Here is a 16,420-nt window from a genome sequence, read left to right as displayed (position 1 = left end):
TCTCTAAGGTGTCACAAGTACTCCTTTTCTTTTTGCGAATACAGACTAACACGGCTGTTACTCTGAAACCTTTCTCTCACCAGTCACTATATGAGAGTCTTGGGCCAGAGTTTGTGCTTCTTACCAATCATTGCAACACCCTCTTGCTTTCCCTCCCCCTCAATAACCCAACTTTCACTAGGGGTGGAAGCCCATTTTACCCAGAGTTAAGTCCCTTTCCCCCATCATTCAGGATACAAGGAAGTGAATTGCGGTGAGACATCAGCACAGTTCAGTGGGGCAGTTTTGTTTCAATTGATAGGAGTTGGTTTCTTCCTTTGGGGCCTTTTCCAAAGCCCATTGAGGTTTAACTGGGGTTTGTCTACACTGCAACTAGACACCCACCGCTGGCCCGAGCCAGCTGAGTTGCGCTTGCAGGGCTCAGGCTAAGGGACTGTTTAATTGTGGTGCAGACATTTGGGTTCAGGCTCTCTGGGACCCTCCCACCTATCAGGGTCCTAAAGCCCAGTTTCCAGCCCAAGCCTGACCATCTACACTGCAATTAAACAGCCCCTAAGCCAAAGCCCAGTGAGCCCGAGTCAGCTGGCACAGGCCAGCAGTGGGTGTCTAATTGTAGTGTAGACATAGCTTGAGACATACACTTAATACACTGCAGTGCTTCAGTGTAAACACTACGGCTACAGGAGGGGTTCTCCCGAGAGGTGGTAGGTAGATCAACAGAAGAATTCTTCCAGCAACCTAGCACTGTCTGTGCTGCAGGTTAGGTTGTCGTAGCTACTCTCCTTGGGAGTGTGGATTTTTCACACCCCTGAGAGACGTACATAGCTGTACCAATGTAAGGTTTCAGTGTAGACCAGCCCATGGAATCATAGAAATGGAGGGTTGGACAGAACCTTGAGAGATCATCTAGGCTGTCCCCCTCACTGAGGCAGGATTAAGTAAAGCTCCTAGACCGTCACTGATAGGTGTTTCGTCAATGCAGTTCTTAAAAACGTCCAGTGATGGGGATTCCACAGCCTCCCTAGGAACAGTGCTTAACTACCTTGACAGAAAGTTTTTCCTGATTTCTAACCTAAATCTCCCCTGCTGTGAACTGAGCTGATTCCTTCTTGTCCTACCCTCGGCGGACATTGAGAACAATTGATCACTGACCTCTCTATAACAACCTTTGATATATGGGAAGACTGTTGTGGATGGGTTTTGGATTGAAATCTTGCCACTGTCATGAACCACGCCCATTTACCCTAGATTCAACATGTCTTCCTTTGTCACAGAGCAGCAAGACAACTCATTTTGATAGTTTTTTAGTACCCCAGTCATCAGCATGTTATCGGAGTGCTTGTTTCATAGGCTTCAGGGGAGAGAAAATGGCACAGGGCTTTTTAATTACTGAGTCCAAGCAAAACAATTATGCTACTTACTAAGATTTAGTTTGAACTTAAAATTAACATTTTGAGAAGACGGATGGTGGGGGGAATTGCTTGGCAAATTTAATACTAATAAAAATATTAATAAGCAAAGAGAAATCACTTAGTAATTTTCATTTACATTTTTTTTTAATTATTCATTGCTTCAAATTACATATAAACCTCTGCCATTATAGAAAGAGAGGGTTTTTTTTTTTTTTTTGGACTGGGTAAATACATTACTCAGTAAATGAGTTAATTAGTGTTCAATTACCATCAGTTACTAAATATTACTACTGCCAGTTATTTGTTGAATGGACACATCTTTTTTTCTCATCTTAATGATTTAAATTATTAATATTGTGCAGCTACAGATAACCTTTCCTGCAAGTTTTCCTAAGTGATCATTGTGGTTTAGGTGAACAGGTATCTCACTGCTCCAAGCTGTTCCTTTCACTACCCAGCATATGTAGCTGAGCCAGTGTCACCACCCTGAAGTGTTCAAAATTCACAAGCCAGGTCCCTTCAAAATCATAAGATTTAAAACAACAATAATTTTGGAGGTCTTTTTATTTTCTTTATGGTTTTGAGCATTTAGAGGGTCACATTTTCCAGCTTTTCTCTGCAACCACGAGGACTGGAAACATACTGGGAGAAAAAAATGAAAGCACAGATTCTCACATAATCACATGACTCCAGAAGCTGCAGCTTTAAGGAAAACAACAAGTATGCAAGACGTGATCAAATTATGAGCACTGACAATACTTGATTTTGAGCAGCTCTGTCTGGATGGGTAGGGAATAATTCTTATTAACATTAATCAATATTTAGATTGTGATATCCCTCAACATATGGTAGGCACTTTCCAAACACAGAGGAAGACATGTCTCCAGCCCCAAAGAGTAGACTTTCTAAGGCTCTGATTCTGCCAAATAAGTTCCTCAAACATGTATGGGTGAGCAGCAAGGATATGCACCTATTTAATTGTGACAGGATTGAGTTCTAAGAAGCTTCTTATGTCTTCTTCAAACCGTGGCCATCCTTATGCCAGATCTAACTCTGAGGGCCTGGATCTCCTTTATACTGACTCTAGCAATGTAAAGCGGTCAGCATTTGAGTAATTTATGGTTACTTTACATTTCCAGGGTGGTATAAAGGAGCATTAATGTAAATGAGAATCAAGCCCTAAATATGTTCCTTATGATCCACTGGGATCTGGGTTAAATGCAACCCTTTTGTACCAAGAAAACCAAGGTTTGTTCCGCCCTCACCACCCGTTTGCCAGGGCTCTGGAGCAGCCTGGAGAAAGTGATAAAGTGATCTCTGTGGATGTGTGTGTTCTAGGATGTGAGTAGGAATAGAGAGAGGTCTCTGAAATCCCATCTCTGTGTTCTTGACCGTCATCCTCTGATGTGGTTAACCCTAGCTTATCGCCCTGACAAAAGCTGGAATTTCCTGTGCTCTGAATCAAGTATTCTGTGTTTTATCATCTGGCCACTGGTGTCTGGAAATGCACAACCTTTTAAAAAAGATGGTTCCACCCATGAAATCGAACGTACTGAATCTGGGAATAATTATACGCCATGAGAGCCGCAGTGAACTGGGAACTGAGACATGCAAATCACAAGGCTCTTACTGAATGTGGTTTATCATCTATATTAGATCTAATGTGCCTCTTCTTAAATCTCCCCTAGCAAAGGTTGCCTAGGAGACCAGGCATGTGTCAGTGTATAGCTAGGGCATCTTACTTGCACCTCACTTGTTCAGCGTTGAAGAGGGGATCATGATTCTTTGCTAAGGCAAAGGGGGGAAAGAATAGTTGCTTACCTTTATATGGCATCGCTGATTTGGCCCTACTCCTTGCATATGGCATCTCTGAGCTCTCTCCCCTTCTGTGTGGTTGTTACTTTACCATGAAAGAGGCCACTGGCCTGATGGGAATTCTTTATGCAGAGCATCATAGGATCACTCCCAGATAACTAAACACATGTCAGTTTCACCCCTAGATTCTGGGATCCCCAAGGATGAATTTGATGTTTCCTACAGACTCGGGGCGCTTTTTTTTTCTATTTTAATTAAGTTTCTGGTTGCCAGGATAAGCTTCTAAATGCAGCCGATGTAGCGCTGGATTTATTGAATCTCTAGTATATTACTGCAAACTTGTAGGGAACCTGTCACACTTTGAATCATGGTTTATATATATATATAAATTTTGTCATATTGGGGCTTATAAGGTCTACTATCATAAGACATGGCAGTACTAAGGAAAATTCATATGAACTAGCTGCCGACTTGCATTGAAGTTAATCGTCCAAAGTCAATGGGGCTACACTGATTTCCCCCAGCTTAGGATCTGGCCTGTATGGCTGATCTTTTTAAAACCACCTGTGATATTTGGATGCCTACTAAAATCAGTGGGAATTGGGTTGGCAGCACTCCCCTCGGCAGCTTTGACAATATCGGATATATATGGGAGAGGGGGGTGATACGTAAACATTAAGAAATTCCACAGTTAAGGTTGCCTGTGCCACTGTAATTCGGCCCACTGGCATCTGCGTAATCAGGCGTCTGCGGTGTCATAGAATCATAGAAAGTTAGGGTTGGAAGGGAACTCAGGAGATCATCTAGTCCAACCCCCTGCTTGAAACACGACCAATCCCCAATTTTTGCCTAAATGGCCCCCTCAAGGATTGAACTCACAACCCTGGGTTCAGCAGGCCAATGCTCAAACCACTGAGCTATCCCTCCCCCAAGGGTCTTTCATTACATGAGCATATTCTATTTTTGAAAGTGAAAGGTGATGGGCTGGTGCAGTAAGGCCCTGACCCCAGGTGCTCATGTGGAGATACCATGGAGGGGTCTGCTTTTTGGAAGGTAGATGTGCTGTGCATTCTGAAAATCAGGCTCTTTTAAGTCGTCTCAAATGGACACCCAAAAATGGAGGCATATCAAACCACTAGGTGCTTGGCCCTAATCACTGCAGGATTGTCACCTGCCACACCTCATCTTTGTGCATACCTGCCATCGCCACCAGTGAGAGCTCCTCTACGCACTGCACTATGGAGTCCTGGAGCTATACCCCAGATCACAGACCACTGTCACCAGTGGAATTCTGCCTCCTGCCCACAGTGGTTGCCACTTCCCTGCCCCAGTGGCTAAAACAAGTGAGCTGTAGCTCACGAAAGCTTATGCTCAAATAAATTGGTTAGTCTCTAAGGTGCCACAAGTCCTCCTTTTCTTTTTGCGAATACAGACTAACACGGCTGTTACTCTGAAAGTTGTAGGAATGGCATTGCCGGCATTCACGGACTGTGCACAGGACACAGCAGCCCTCCTCCCCAGCTGGGACAGAGCTCCATGTCAGCTGTGTGCATTAAGCTGGTGTGAACACAGTTGCCCCAGGGCATGGTTCATCCCTGCTGCTCATTGATAGCCAATTCAACCACTGCCCTGGGTCAGTCTGGTTAATTTCCACCTCTAACCCATAGCCTGGCTGCTTCCTGTCATTCCGTGGATCTGCCAGTTCCCTGCTGGGGAATCCACGGAGCAGCTCATTAGAAGGCAAACCACAGCAGCGGATAAAGGTCATGTCCCATGGAGCTTTCCCTGTTGGGATGAGGGGACAGCAAAAAGCTGCCTTGTATCCAGAAAGGGAACAGTGGAAGGCAACTCCTCTCAGTGTGTGTGGGAGTAACATAGGGCTGGACAGCACAGGGCACCCTCCCTGGGAATGCCCAGGGCTGGTAAAGGGGGTGGGGGGATGGACAGTGGAGAGCATCCTCTCTGGGTCTGGCCAGGGTGGGGAGCACCCTGTCTGAGTATGGCTGGGGTGGGGAGTGGCAGGGGGTTGGGCAGTGGGGAGCCCTCTCTGTGGGTATAGTCGGTATTGGTGGGCTAAAGAGAAGACAGCTCTGTGTTTGGAGCCAAAGATGTCCCGCTCTCTGCTTGGGCCTTTCCTTTGTTGTCTAGTGTATGGGGATGGGGGTGTGCAGTTCCCTACACAGAAGGGGGGGATGCTGAAGTTCACAGAACATGCAGCGACCCCATTTCCACTCAGCGTTCACTGTCTCTGGGACTCGTGAGCAGCAAGGCTGTAGCTTGATGCCCCTCTCCAGTGCTGTGAGTAGATCACAGGGCAGCCGATGCCAGGGATGTATCAGGGTCTCACTAGTGGTTAGGTCCGTGGGTTGGGGACAGAGCAGGTATAGAGGAGAGGGCAGCTGAGGGGAATCATCCCCAGCAGCCCCTCCCAGGGTCAGCCCAGAAGACAGGGTTGTTGTGAAGCTCAGGAGACTGGCGTGATGCAGTGTGGGATGAGTGCTTTGGGGCCTTTTAGAATTGCTTGACACTGATATTTCATGAATAAGTAACCCTCAGCAGTATTTGTCACTGATGCTGTTTTATTAATGATGGGGCAAGGGAGGAGGATGCGGAGCAGTGGGGAAGGAGAAGAGAAGAGTATTTACAAATGAGTAGTCAAAGCAAGTGCAGGCTGTGGGAGATGACACGCAGCACTCTGACTGACTCAAGAACCATTGTGAAGCCTGGACAAAAACGAGTGTCTCTGGGTATCATGCAAAGAATGTATTGCCATAAAACTAGTCAGAGAGCCTTGTTTTACAGGGGCTCGCAGCAGGGTTAGCAGCGAGGCAGGCATATTTCATTTAAACGTATGCCTTTTGTGGTAGGGAGAGGTCTCAGGAAACAGAAATTTGCTCACAAACTCTGAAATGTTCTTCGCATTGGGATCCAAAATTTGCTCTGTGTATCAGATATTTCTGACCCACACAGCACGCAGAATTCTCAGCATAGGTGTAGCATTCTGGGAGCTGGGATACGGTACGGGCATGGTGTTGCAGTGGATGGTTAGGGCCCAAGCAGAAATTGACATACATGAGAGATTGCATAAACTAGGGTTATTTTGCCTGGGCCAGAGAGGAGTCAGAGGGCACTTCCTTGAAGTTTCTGAGATACAGAACGACAGAGTTCAAACTGAGGAGCCCCTCTTTAGTATCCTTTCCTGTTATGAGAGATCATGGTGTCACTCAGTGAATTTAACAGCAAAGGTATAACAAAGAAGAGAAACATTTTTCAAGGCAACCTATGGAACTCACTGCTGCAGAGAGTCAGAATCAAACATCAAGGATAATCTAGTCCCATGCTGCTGATCTGAGGTAAAGAGGGATTATTTCCCCTAATGTACAGTTATACACAGTTGGCTAGACTCCCCGGCCCCCCCATCTCCCTTCCACTGTCCTCTGAACCAGGGGTGTTGTCGCTCATCAGAAGCAGGAGGTGAGACATGATGGCCTGGTGGTCTGATCTGATGTGGCAACCCCAGATTTTCACATGGCCGGCAGTGGAATGTAGCCACCGCAGCAGTCACGGGAGAGAAGCCAGCAGTGATGTGGTTAACCAGGGGACAAACACAGAGCTATACGGGAACAGATGTGTTTTGTTCCCTTGGGAGCACAGAACCCTAAGTGCTGGAAGCAGACAGGCACAAGGATCAGTGCATATGCTTGGGCAGCCGGACAGCATGGTGGTATGAAGTGCAGCAGTCAGAGATTCAGTTTGCAGTGGCTGCATGAGCTCTCCTGGATGACAAACCCAGCCCCTCTTGGTCAAGGTGACTAGGTGGTCTGGATTTCAGGTGTTCAGGCAGAAATAAATGCACCTCTGGCTTCAGGGGGTGCTACAGTGTCTGTCTTTGGGAAGGAGAAAAGGTTCTTGCTGAAACCTTCCTGATTTAGAAGATGCATTTCCTCTCCAGCTGCTCAGAGAGGGACTGTTCCCTCCCCTCTCTGCCCATGCTGCTAAACATTCCAGATCAGACACAGCTCTTGCTCTCCATCTTGACTTGAGCATTAGCATCTCTCCATGAGTGACACTGACCTTAAAGGGCATGTGTTAACAATGGGACATGTCAGAATCTGTTATCTGTATTTATTTCCAGTGTAAATCCAAGCATCTGGCTCAGACTGACAGGGTGAAATGAGTTCTGGGCGAGATGTCAGTTCTACAGAAACCAGCCGTAGGCCGGGAGGGGGAGAACAGGCTTTTGATCTAAACCTCAGTCAGACAGGAGACGTCTTGCTGAATTGCCCATGAAGCCAACCGGTTGGATTTGTCTTTTAGTTAATACCCTTTGGTGCATTACCACTGACGATTAACGTTCACGATGGTCCTAGACGGAAGAGCATAGTTGGTGGGGATCAGTAAAATGTTGATGAAGAGGTTGAGTGGTACAGCATGTCAAAGCACTAGCCTCTCTGGCATGCTTAGCGTTTAGATAGTGGCTTTTCACCTGCTGCTCTCCACGGTGGGTGAGCACGGCTAGCCACCACCCTCCCTTTATGATTGACTGGGGCTCAGAGAGTTTAATTGACTTCCCAAGGTCACTGAGCGAGTCCAGTTAGAGCCAGGAATACAATTAAAGATTCCGAGTCTTGGGCCCCATCTAATGACTCACAGAAGAAATGGGGTTGGCGATGTCAGTCAAGGTCCTAGTCAAGGGCTTTTCCAGCTCACAATACGCACTCTGCAGTCTCTGTTAGGGAAACGCCTCGGAACAGACTCCCAGGTCAGTGCAGAGATGCACGAGCAGAGATGCGTGGACGTGTGTGATTGCTCGGGGTGGGGAGGGCTGGGCAGTGGGGCTCGACCAGATTAGGCATTTGGTGATAAAGGCTGCAGGTGCATTGACACAACTGTGAAGAAGTCTGGACTTACAATAGCAGGGGGTGCTGTGGGTCAGCAATGAGGTACATTTGCAGAACCATTGGAGCAACCAAGGACTGGGATAAGGGTGGGGCATTAGGGCAGAAAGAAGGTGAATTGGCAAAGGTTTTGCGGAGCCCCGATCTGGAACAGTAGGAGGTGCTGTTGAGAGGGGCTAAGGAAACATTGGAAGATCTGGGTGGGGGTCCTAGGACTGGAATAGCAGGGGGCTGCAGGTCTGGATTGAAGGGCATTGGCAAGGTGGGGTAGGGGTCCTAGGACTGGAATAAAGTGGGGCTGCAGGTCTGGACTGAGGGGCATTGACAAGGTGGGGTGGGGGTCCTAGGATGGGAATAGCAGGCGGCTGCAGGTTTGAATTGAAGGGCATTGGCAGGGTAGGGTGGGGGTCCTAGGACGGGAATAGCAAGGGGCTGCAGGTTTGAATTGAGGGGCATTGACAGGGCAGGGTGGGGGTCCTAGGACGGGAATAGCAGGGGGCTGCAGTTTGAATTGAGGGGCATTGGCAGGGCAGCGTGGGGGTCCTAGGACAGGAATAGCAGGGGGCTGCAGGTTTGAATTGAAGGGCAGTAGCAGGGCAGGGTGGGGGTCCTAGGATGGGAATAGCAGGGGCTGCAGGTTTGAATTGAGGGGCATTGGCAGGGCAGGGTGGGGGTCCTAGGACGGGAATAGCAGGGGGCTGCAGGTTTGAATTGAGGGGCATTGGCAGGGCAGGGTGGAGGTCTTAGGACGGAAATAGCAGGGGGCTGCAGGTCTGGACTGATGGGCAGAGGCAGAGCTCTCTGTGTAGAAAATCACCCGCTGCCTATGACCCCGTCTGCCCCTGTCTTGTTGTGTGAGCTGGTTAATTAAATATTGCGGCACTGAAATCCACCCCAACATTACAAAGAAAAGCTGAGTGTGTCCTTGTCTGTGGAGTGCAGTCTGGCTCCGGAGAGCTGAGCAGCCCCTCTCAGATGCAGCAAAAGCAAAGTTTGCTCCCAGCTCCCTCGGAGCTCGCCGCCCATCCTTTCCTCTGAGTGACATTTCCTCCTGTCAGGCCTTGGTGTTGTAGCAATGTTCCACCAACGTAGCAAACGTTTATGAGGAATCGATGCGTCAGGAGCCAAACAGCTCCTCTGTCTGGAGAAGGTGCTGTCACCCCGCTCGTCTCAGAGGTGACATTTAAATGCTTCCCTCCATCTCTCTCCCTCCCGCCCCTGCTTCCGAGGAGGTTAATATTTTAATACACGTAATGGCTCATTCAGGCTCATCAGCTGCTGCCCCTGTTTTGTCAGCGATGATCCATTACACCAGGCATAATTTCAGAGAGCGCCGTTCCCCTCCCCTCTCTCCTAATCGCTGCCAGCAGAAATCACTGGCCGTACAAGAGGCACAAAAGCCTCTTTCATTCGGTGTTTCTAGATTTAATTAAAAGAGAGAATTGATCCCCCCTCTCCAACTCCTAGCTTGCACTCCGTCCTCATTGCTCTGGTTCGAGTGCAACACAATAGAAGGGCCATCCCAGCTTTGCACACCTGTTCTGCCTCGAGTCATTGGAGCTGCAGTGATTTACACCAGCTGAGGATCTGACCCTGGAATCCCAGCCGCACTATAGCTGTGAGACATCTCCTCCTCTTTCTCTCCCTACACCCAGACACACACTTGAGAGGAGTTGTAAAGCCTAGTGAGGACAGAGCACCAATGGTTAAAACAGTTAAAACACTACAGTGTAGACACTCAGGGCTTGTCTATGCTTAAAATGGTGTAGCAGTAGGGCTTTAGTGAAGATGTTACCTACACTGATGGGAGGGCTTCTCTCATTGGTATAGATAGTCAACCTCCCCATGGGGTGGTAGCTAGACTCTCCCATCGACCACGTGCTGTCCTCACCAAGTATTAGGTTAGTTTAACTGCGTCACTCAGAGATGTAGATTTTTCACACCCCTGAGCGATGTAGTTATACTGACCTGGTTTCCTAGTGTAGACCTGGCTTCACTACAGCAATGGGAGGGGTTCTCCCCCAGAGGCAGTAGCTATGTCAGCAGAAAAATTCTTCGTCGACCCAGCACTGTCTACACCGGGGGAAAGGCCAGCATAGCCTTGTCTCATAGGGGTGTGACTTTTCATAACTCTGAGGGACATAGCTTCGCTGATGCAGTGCCCAGTATAGACCAGCCCTAATACAAAGAGACCCAAGAGGTGTATGAAACATGGGCAGGAAATAACAGAGGGAGTGACTCTGTGACCTAGGGTAAGTTACTTCACCTCCCTGTGCCTCAGTGTCCCGTCAGTAAAACAGCATGATCATATCTATTTCCCCAAGATGTTATGGGGATGAGTTAATATTTGGAGAGCGCTTTGAAGAAGATAAACATTCTATAAGTGCTTAGTGCTCTCAACAAAGATCCCAACCCCTTTTGACAGGAATCGAATGTGAAGAACACATTCACCCCTGAATTCTTTGCTACCTGCAAAATGGACTGTGCATGTGGCTCTAAGAGGTGAGATTTTCAAAAATGCCTTAGTGACCATTGAAAGTCAGTGGAACTTGTGCTCCTAAGTCACTTAGGCCCAGATTTTCAAAAGTGTTTAAGCACCTAAAGATAAAGACAGGTGCCTAGTGAGGATTTCAAAAGCATTTTAGGCATCCAGGTATTTCTGAAAATACAACTAGGTGCTTATCTGAATATTTAGAGGCCTAAATACCTTTGAAAATCTGTCCTTCCTGCACATTTGAAATCCCACCCTTTTGTCTTCCCCCTAAAATGGATTACTGAACACTGCAAGCCACACAACCAGTCACTGTAGCATTGGAAGCAGAATTCCTGTATGATGGGTAGGAATTATGCCCATAGGGTGGAATTCACCCCTGTACAGAGGACCATAACTAGGCCAATGAAATATTTTAGCTTCAATGACAAAGCATATTTCACATAAATATTTCATGTAAAACGTTCCATCCAGTTACCCCCCTTTTACCCTTTGGCGACCCATAGACAAGCTGTCTCGAGTCTGCTCGGTCGCCAGTTCTAACAGTGCCTTTTCTCTCCAAGGGAAGAAGCGATGCTGTCCACCTACTTCGAAACCATCAATGACCTGCTCTCTTCCTTTGGGCCGGTCCGAGACTGCTCACGCAACAACGGTGGCTGCACCCGTAACTTCAAGTGTGTGTCGGACCGCAAAGTGGACTCCACAGGCTGTGTGGTATGTATGCCACCGGGTGACTAGCACTGTAGAGAGATGGCGTGTTGTCACGGCTGCCCTGGGTAGGAGTTACTAGTTCTTTGTCCATGGATTTGGGTAAGGGAATCTCTGTTGCCTTTTTGGGCAGTGGGACTGTGTGTCTGTCTATCTCTCTTTCCTTTTCTCTCCCTCTCCTCCTTGTCCCACCTTTGTCTTCTCTCTCTCTCTCTTGCCTTGCTCTGTGGGAGCAGACTGCTCTGGCCTTAGCTGGAGAGATGCCCCGAGGGTCCTGTGGAATGTTAACAGGGCAAGTAGAATGGTCTGAGCTGTGGGGAGGGGTGGGGGCTCCTGGGGAATGCCGCAGGTGCGAATTCTGCCTCAGTAATGAGCAACCTGTTCTCCAGCCCAACGGAGCCCCCAGAGGTCCAGCGGGAGCTCAAAGGCACACGGAGCAATGCAGAGTCGATTGTCACGTACTTGCCAAAGTGTTGTGGACTAGAAATGGACTTTGCTGTCTCCTCTGTTGCCCACATGCTTCCCAACTTTCTGGGAGCTCCTCCCTCATGCACTGTGCCCCTCCCAAAGCCCTGTGCCACCTCTTTGGCCCCAGTGGGTAGCCGCTTCTTCAGGGTTGTTTCCCTTCGGAGGAGAAACTCCTGATAGAGGGAGGTGTTTCTTTGGTGCAATCCTGTCTGTTTTCCAAGAACGCACAAAAGTCCTGTTTCCCCAAACACAGTAGGAACAAATAACAGGCAGTTTCCTGGCTCAGAAATCCAAGTCTGCCTCTTCAGCAAGTTCTGCGCCGAAAAGTAGCTCCATCTCTCAGCCTCCTCCAAGGGTCACGCTCGCCCCGGCATCTCTCTCTTTCTGCTTCTCACGCACGCACATTCACAGCTTGCCAAACAATACCCTTGTCCCTGTATTTGCAGCCAATCCCCTGGAAATCCCACGGACCACACTGCTTAACTCTGCCCAGGTTTTGCCAGGCTGCCCAGTGCCTTGGGCAGTAGCTTCTTCTTCTTTCCAGCTTTCATTACATGAAGAGGCATAAGCTTGAAAGAAGGGTGCTTAGCGCAACTATTGACTTTATCCAGGTCTGTGATTGATGGCAGCCATTAACACCTTCCAGCATCACAGTCATCTCCAAGGGAATTTTGTTGCTGTAGGTTGATTTTTAATATGAATAAAGGAACACCACTGCAGGGGATGGGGAGGTTTCCTTGTGCAACAGAGTCACTTGGCAACCTTGGAGAATCCGTCCTCTTCTTTCTGTAAAAAGAGCCTGGAAAAAACAAGCTGATTAAAGTGGGATCCTTGTCCTGGTGCTCACTGTTGAGCTCTTGCATCATTACACACTTTACACAAACACACACTCACTGACAGTCTCTGTCACTGGCACACAGGGCCAATCTGGAACTCATCTCACACACACACACACCAGATTGCCAGTGACAATGACACTCCTCTATGTGTATACACACTCTCTGTCACCTCAGCACATGTGTACACACACACACTGTCACCTCCCTACACACACACACACACATGCTGGTTTTCATGCACGCACGTCTTTCTCATAGTCACACTCAGCCTCTCTCTCATGCACACGTGCACAGCCATAGATGCTTCTCCCAGCCCCTCCACCACCCCTTCTCCAAACCCGCCCTATTCCCTGCAGGAGCGTTCTCTGGCCCCCTCCTCAGCTCTGCAGAAGCAGGAATGAAGTGTCTCTTTCTTTATTGAAGATGTTTATACACGGGAGCCAAGTAAGGTCAGCCTGGAGTGGTGCCGTCTCCGGGTGGCTCTTAACATTACCCCCCTGTCAGGGTTCCTTCCCCACTCTGAACTCTAGGGGACAGATGTGGGGACCCGAATGAAAGACCCCCTAAGCTTATTCTTACCAGCTTAGGTTAAAAACTTCCCCAAGGTACAGACTTTGCCTTGTCCTTGAACCCTATGCTGCCACCACCAAGCTTTTTAAACAAAGAACAGGGAAAGAGACCACTTGGAGATGTCTTCCCCCAAAATAACCCCCCAAGCCCTACACACCCCCTTTCCTGGGGAGGCTTGAGAATAATATCCTAACCAGTTGGTTACAAAATCATCAAAGACCCAAACCCCTGGATCTTGGAACAATGGAAAAATCAGACAGGTTCTTAAAAGAAGGATTTTATTTAAAAAAAAAAAAAGGAAAAAATCATCTCTGTAAAATCAGGATGGAAAATACTTTACAGGGTATTCAGATTCAAAACACAGAGGATCCCCCCTCTGGGCAAAACCTTAAAGTTACAGAAAACAGGAATAAACCTCCCTCTTAACACAGGGAAAATTCACATAAAACAAAAGATAAACTAATCCGCCTTGCCTGGCTTACCTATACTGGTTGCAATATTTGAGACTTGGATTAGGATGGGTTGGAGAAGATGGATTTCTGTCTGGCCTCTCTCAGTCCTAAGAGAGAACAACCACATAAACAAAGAGCACAAAACAAAAGCCTTCCCCCACCCCAAAATTTGAAAGTATCTTGTCCCCTTATTGGTCCTTTGGGTCAGGTGCCAGCCAGGTTAGCTGAGCTTAACCCTTTGCAGGTCACAGGATGTTGCCTCTGGCCAGGAGGGATTTTATAGCACTGTGTACAGAAAGGTGGTTACCCTTCCCTTTATATTTATGACACCCCCCATCCCCGAATGCTTGTTAAGCACATTTAGCTTGGCCGCCTAATAGCACTGGTGCGTTACAGGCAACACTTTACAATGTGGGTCCTTACACAGTTGGTTTTCCTTCCTCTTGTCTGTCTGTCTGTCTCTCTCTCTCTTTTGCCATTTCACCCTGAAAAGTAACGTGCCTCCCAGATATTGTCAGAAACAATCCTGGCTCCGATTGCCGTGCGCCACAGAGAAGCACCACCAAGATGCCGCCTTTTAAAAGATAGAAATTGTCAATAAATTACAGGCCTGGCTCTCCCTGCATGTGCCCATGAAGCGGTGGAAATTGAAATCCATGTCACTCAGGGAAAATGGGGCTTCTTTCCTTTCCTTGACCCTGCTCCTATGCCTAAATGTAGGCTATAATTAATGGGAACGAAACACAGGGGGGTCGGGGATGGGATGGAGAATCAGCGTGAGCAGTCACCTTGGAGTGCAATCCTGGTCCCTGATAGCTACGGGGGAGAGACAGAGCAGCCTCCATGTGGGTGTAAGTTGCTGCTAGGTGGGAGTGGGGAGCTGGAAGGGGCGGGGTGCTTGCTGTTTTTAGGCTGCCCAGGGCCGCCCCTCCACACACACTCCGGGTTGCTTCCTTTGTTTTTTGCTACCAGTGTGCGGCCCTGGTGTGGGAAAAACGGGGCTAGCCTTGGACTGGTGAGTCGCCAGGATCCATGCCACTTCCAGGCAGAAAGTGGAGTTCTTTCTGCTCCCCTCGCCAGTCTCATGAGGAAAAGCTGGTGCTGCAATGGGAGGTGCTCGAGGCATAACGCTTTAATCTCCTCACCCTCTCTTTCGTTCCTCTCTCTTTTCATCTCTTCCTCTCTCCCTCCCACTTGCAGAAATAGAACACCAATTTATGCGGTGTTGCAAAGGGAGGGAGGACTCCATGCTATGCCAGGGCGTGGCACTGATCCTCCTTTGTCCAGACAACTTTCCTACTTAGCAAGGGAGGTGGCCGTGGTTCTGGGGCAAGCGCAGACTTTCTAGGTCTGGACTGTCTCATGCTGCTCCACTCGGGGCGCTGGAGCAATGTGTGTAGTGGGGGTGCTGAGAGCCATTGAACCCAACTGTAACCCCTGCATATGATGGAAACCGCACCAAGCCTGCTGCAGCACCCCTGCACCCTTAGTCCCAGAACCTATGGCTTCCCGCATGGAGCCCAGCTGTAGCCCAGTGGAAGCCCTGCTGAGCTAGTTGCATGGGGAATGCAGGGCTGGTCTTGGCCTGATGTGATTTCAGTCAAGTTGTTAGAGTTCCCCCTTTGGGAGACATTTCAGAGCTGATTCTCAAATGGTCACTCCCTCGACCTTTTTGGGAATTGTCTGTCTTCTTCTCTGTTTAAATATCAATGGGAGACTGATGTGGGATTCCGCAGGAGAAGCAAAACTGGGTCAATGAGCAGGCAAATTGGTATCAGCTGACGAATGATCTGGAAAGCTAAGCTCTGTTGTCAGAAATGCTGAGGGACAGAGCATCCGTGACTGTTGGCGGGTGGTTGACACTGTGATCAGCGATATGTGCCTCCCCGGAGAATTCTGGTGAAAGCAGAGCTGTGAGATTTCTCCCTGGCAAAGGGCTTGGGCTGCAGTACTCTTGCCAAGGATGTTACTAGGAGAGATTTCAGGACTGGAGTGCAGAGTTGGAGATCGGCTGACAAAGCCCACAGAATTTCAACTTCATAGTAAGGGGAGGCTGGTGAGAATCCCGCGGCTGAGCAGATAGAGATATGCCTCTAATAATCCCCTCTCTGGTTTCTCTTTCACTGAGCTTTCCCCTCTGTGAGAGGTTATAAAAGGAATGTGATGTATCTTAACCCCAGAAATGATCTCTTTCTGCCATACCAACCCCTGTGCAGCTGAGAGCACAAAGATTTATGGAGACAGTGAAGGCCAGTCACTCAGACATGTAGGGAGGGGGCCAGATGGGTCATCATTCACAACTTGCTGTTGATTGTGGAAGAGGAGAGGATGTTCTTGTGGTTAAGGCACTGAGCTGGGACTCAGGAGAGCTGGGTTTAATCCAGCCCTTGAGCTCCCGCTGGGGAGCGGGGTTTCGGGCTTACCCTGCTCTGGTGCTCCAGACAGGAAGCAGCGGCATGTTCCCGCTTTGGCTCCTATGTGTCAGGGCAGCCAGGGGGCTCTGCTCTGCGCGCTGCCCCCTCAGCTCCCATTGGCCAAGAACTGCAGCCAGTGGGAACTGCAGTGGCGGCACCTGTGGATGGGGCAGCTTGCAGCAGAGCTGCCTGGCCGCACACCTGTGTCGGAGCTGGAGGAGGGACATGCTGCTGCTTCTGGGAGCTGCTTGAGGTAAACGCTGCCCAAAGCTTGCACCCCTGAGCCAAAGCGCCGCCCGGAGCTTGCACCCCTGAGCCACCCCTCCGCACCCCAACCTCCTGTCCCAGCTCTG

General features: G+C 48.9%; 1 protein-coding gene across 3 annotated transcripts in view; it reads left to right on the top strand.

The window, feature by feature from the left end:
• Positions 1–16,420, top strand: part of ASTN2 (astrotactin 2) — a 602,317-nt gene that overhangs the window by 312,755 nt on the left and 273,142 nt on the right. For all 3 annotated transcript variants that reach the window (XM_073314892.2, XM_073314893.2, XM_073314894.2), the window contains one exon: positions 11,180–11,330. In XM_073314892.2, coding sequence (XP_073170993.1) covers positions 11,180–11,330 — 151 coding nt within the window. The remainder of the gene's footprint in view (positions 1–11,179; positions 11,331–16,420) is intronic.

Source organism: Lepidochelys kempii, chromosome 16 (assembly GCF_965140285.1).
Source record: "Lepidochelys kempii isolate rLepKem1 chromosome 16, rLepKem1.hap1, whole genome shotgun sequence".
In the NCBI taxonomy this organism is placed as follows: domain Eukaryota; kingdom Metazoa; phylum Chordata; order Testudines; family Cheloniidae; genus Lepidochelys; species Lepidochelys kempii.
The sequence above is the reverse complement of the archived record's forward strand: the minus strand, read 5'-3'. Positions and strand labels throughout refer to the sequence as shown.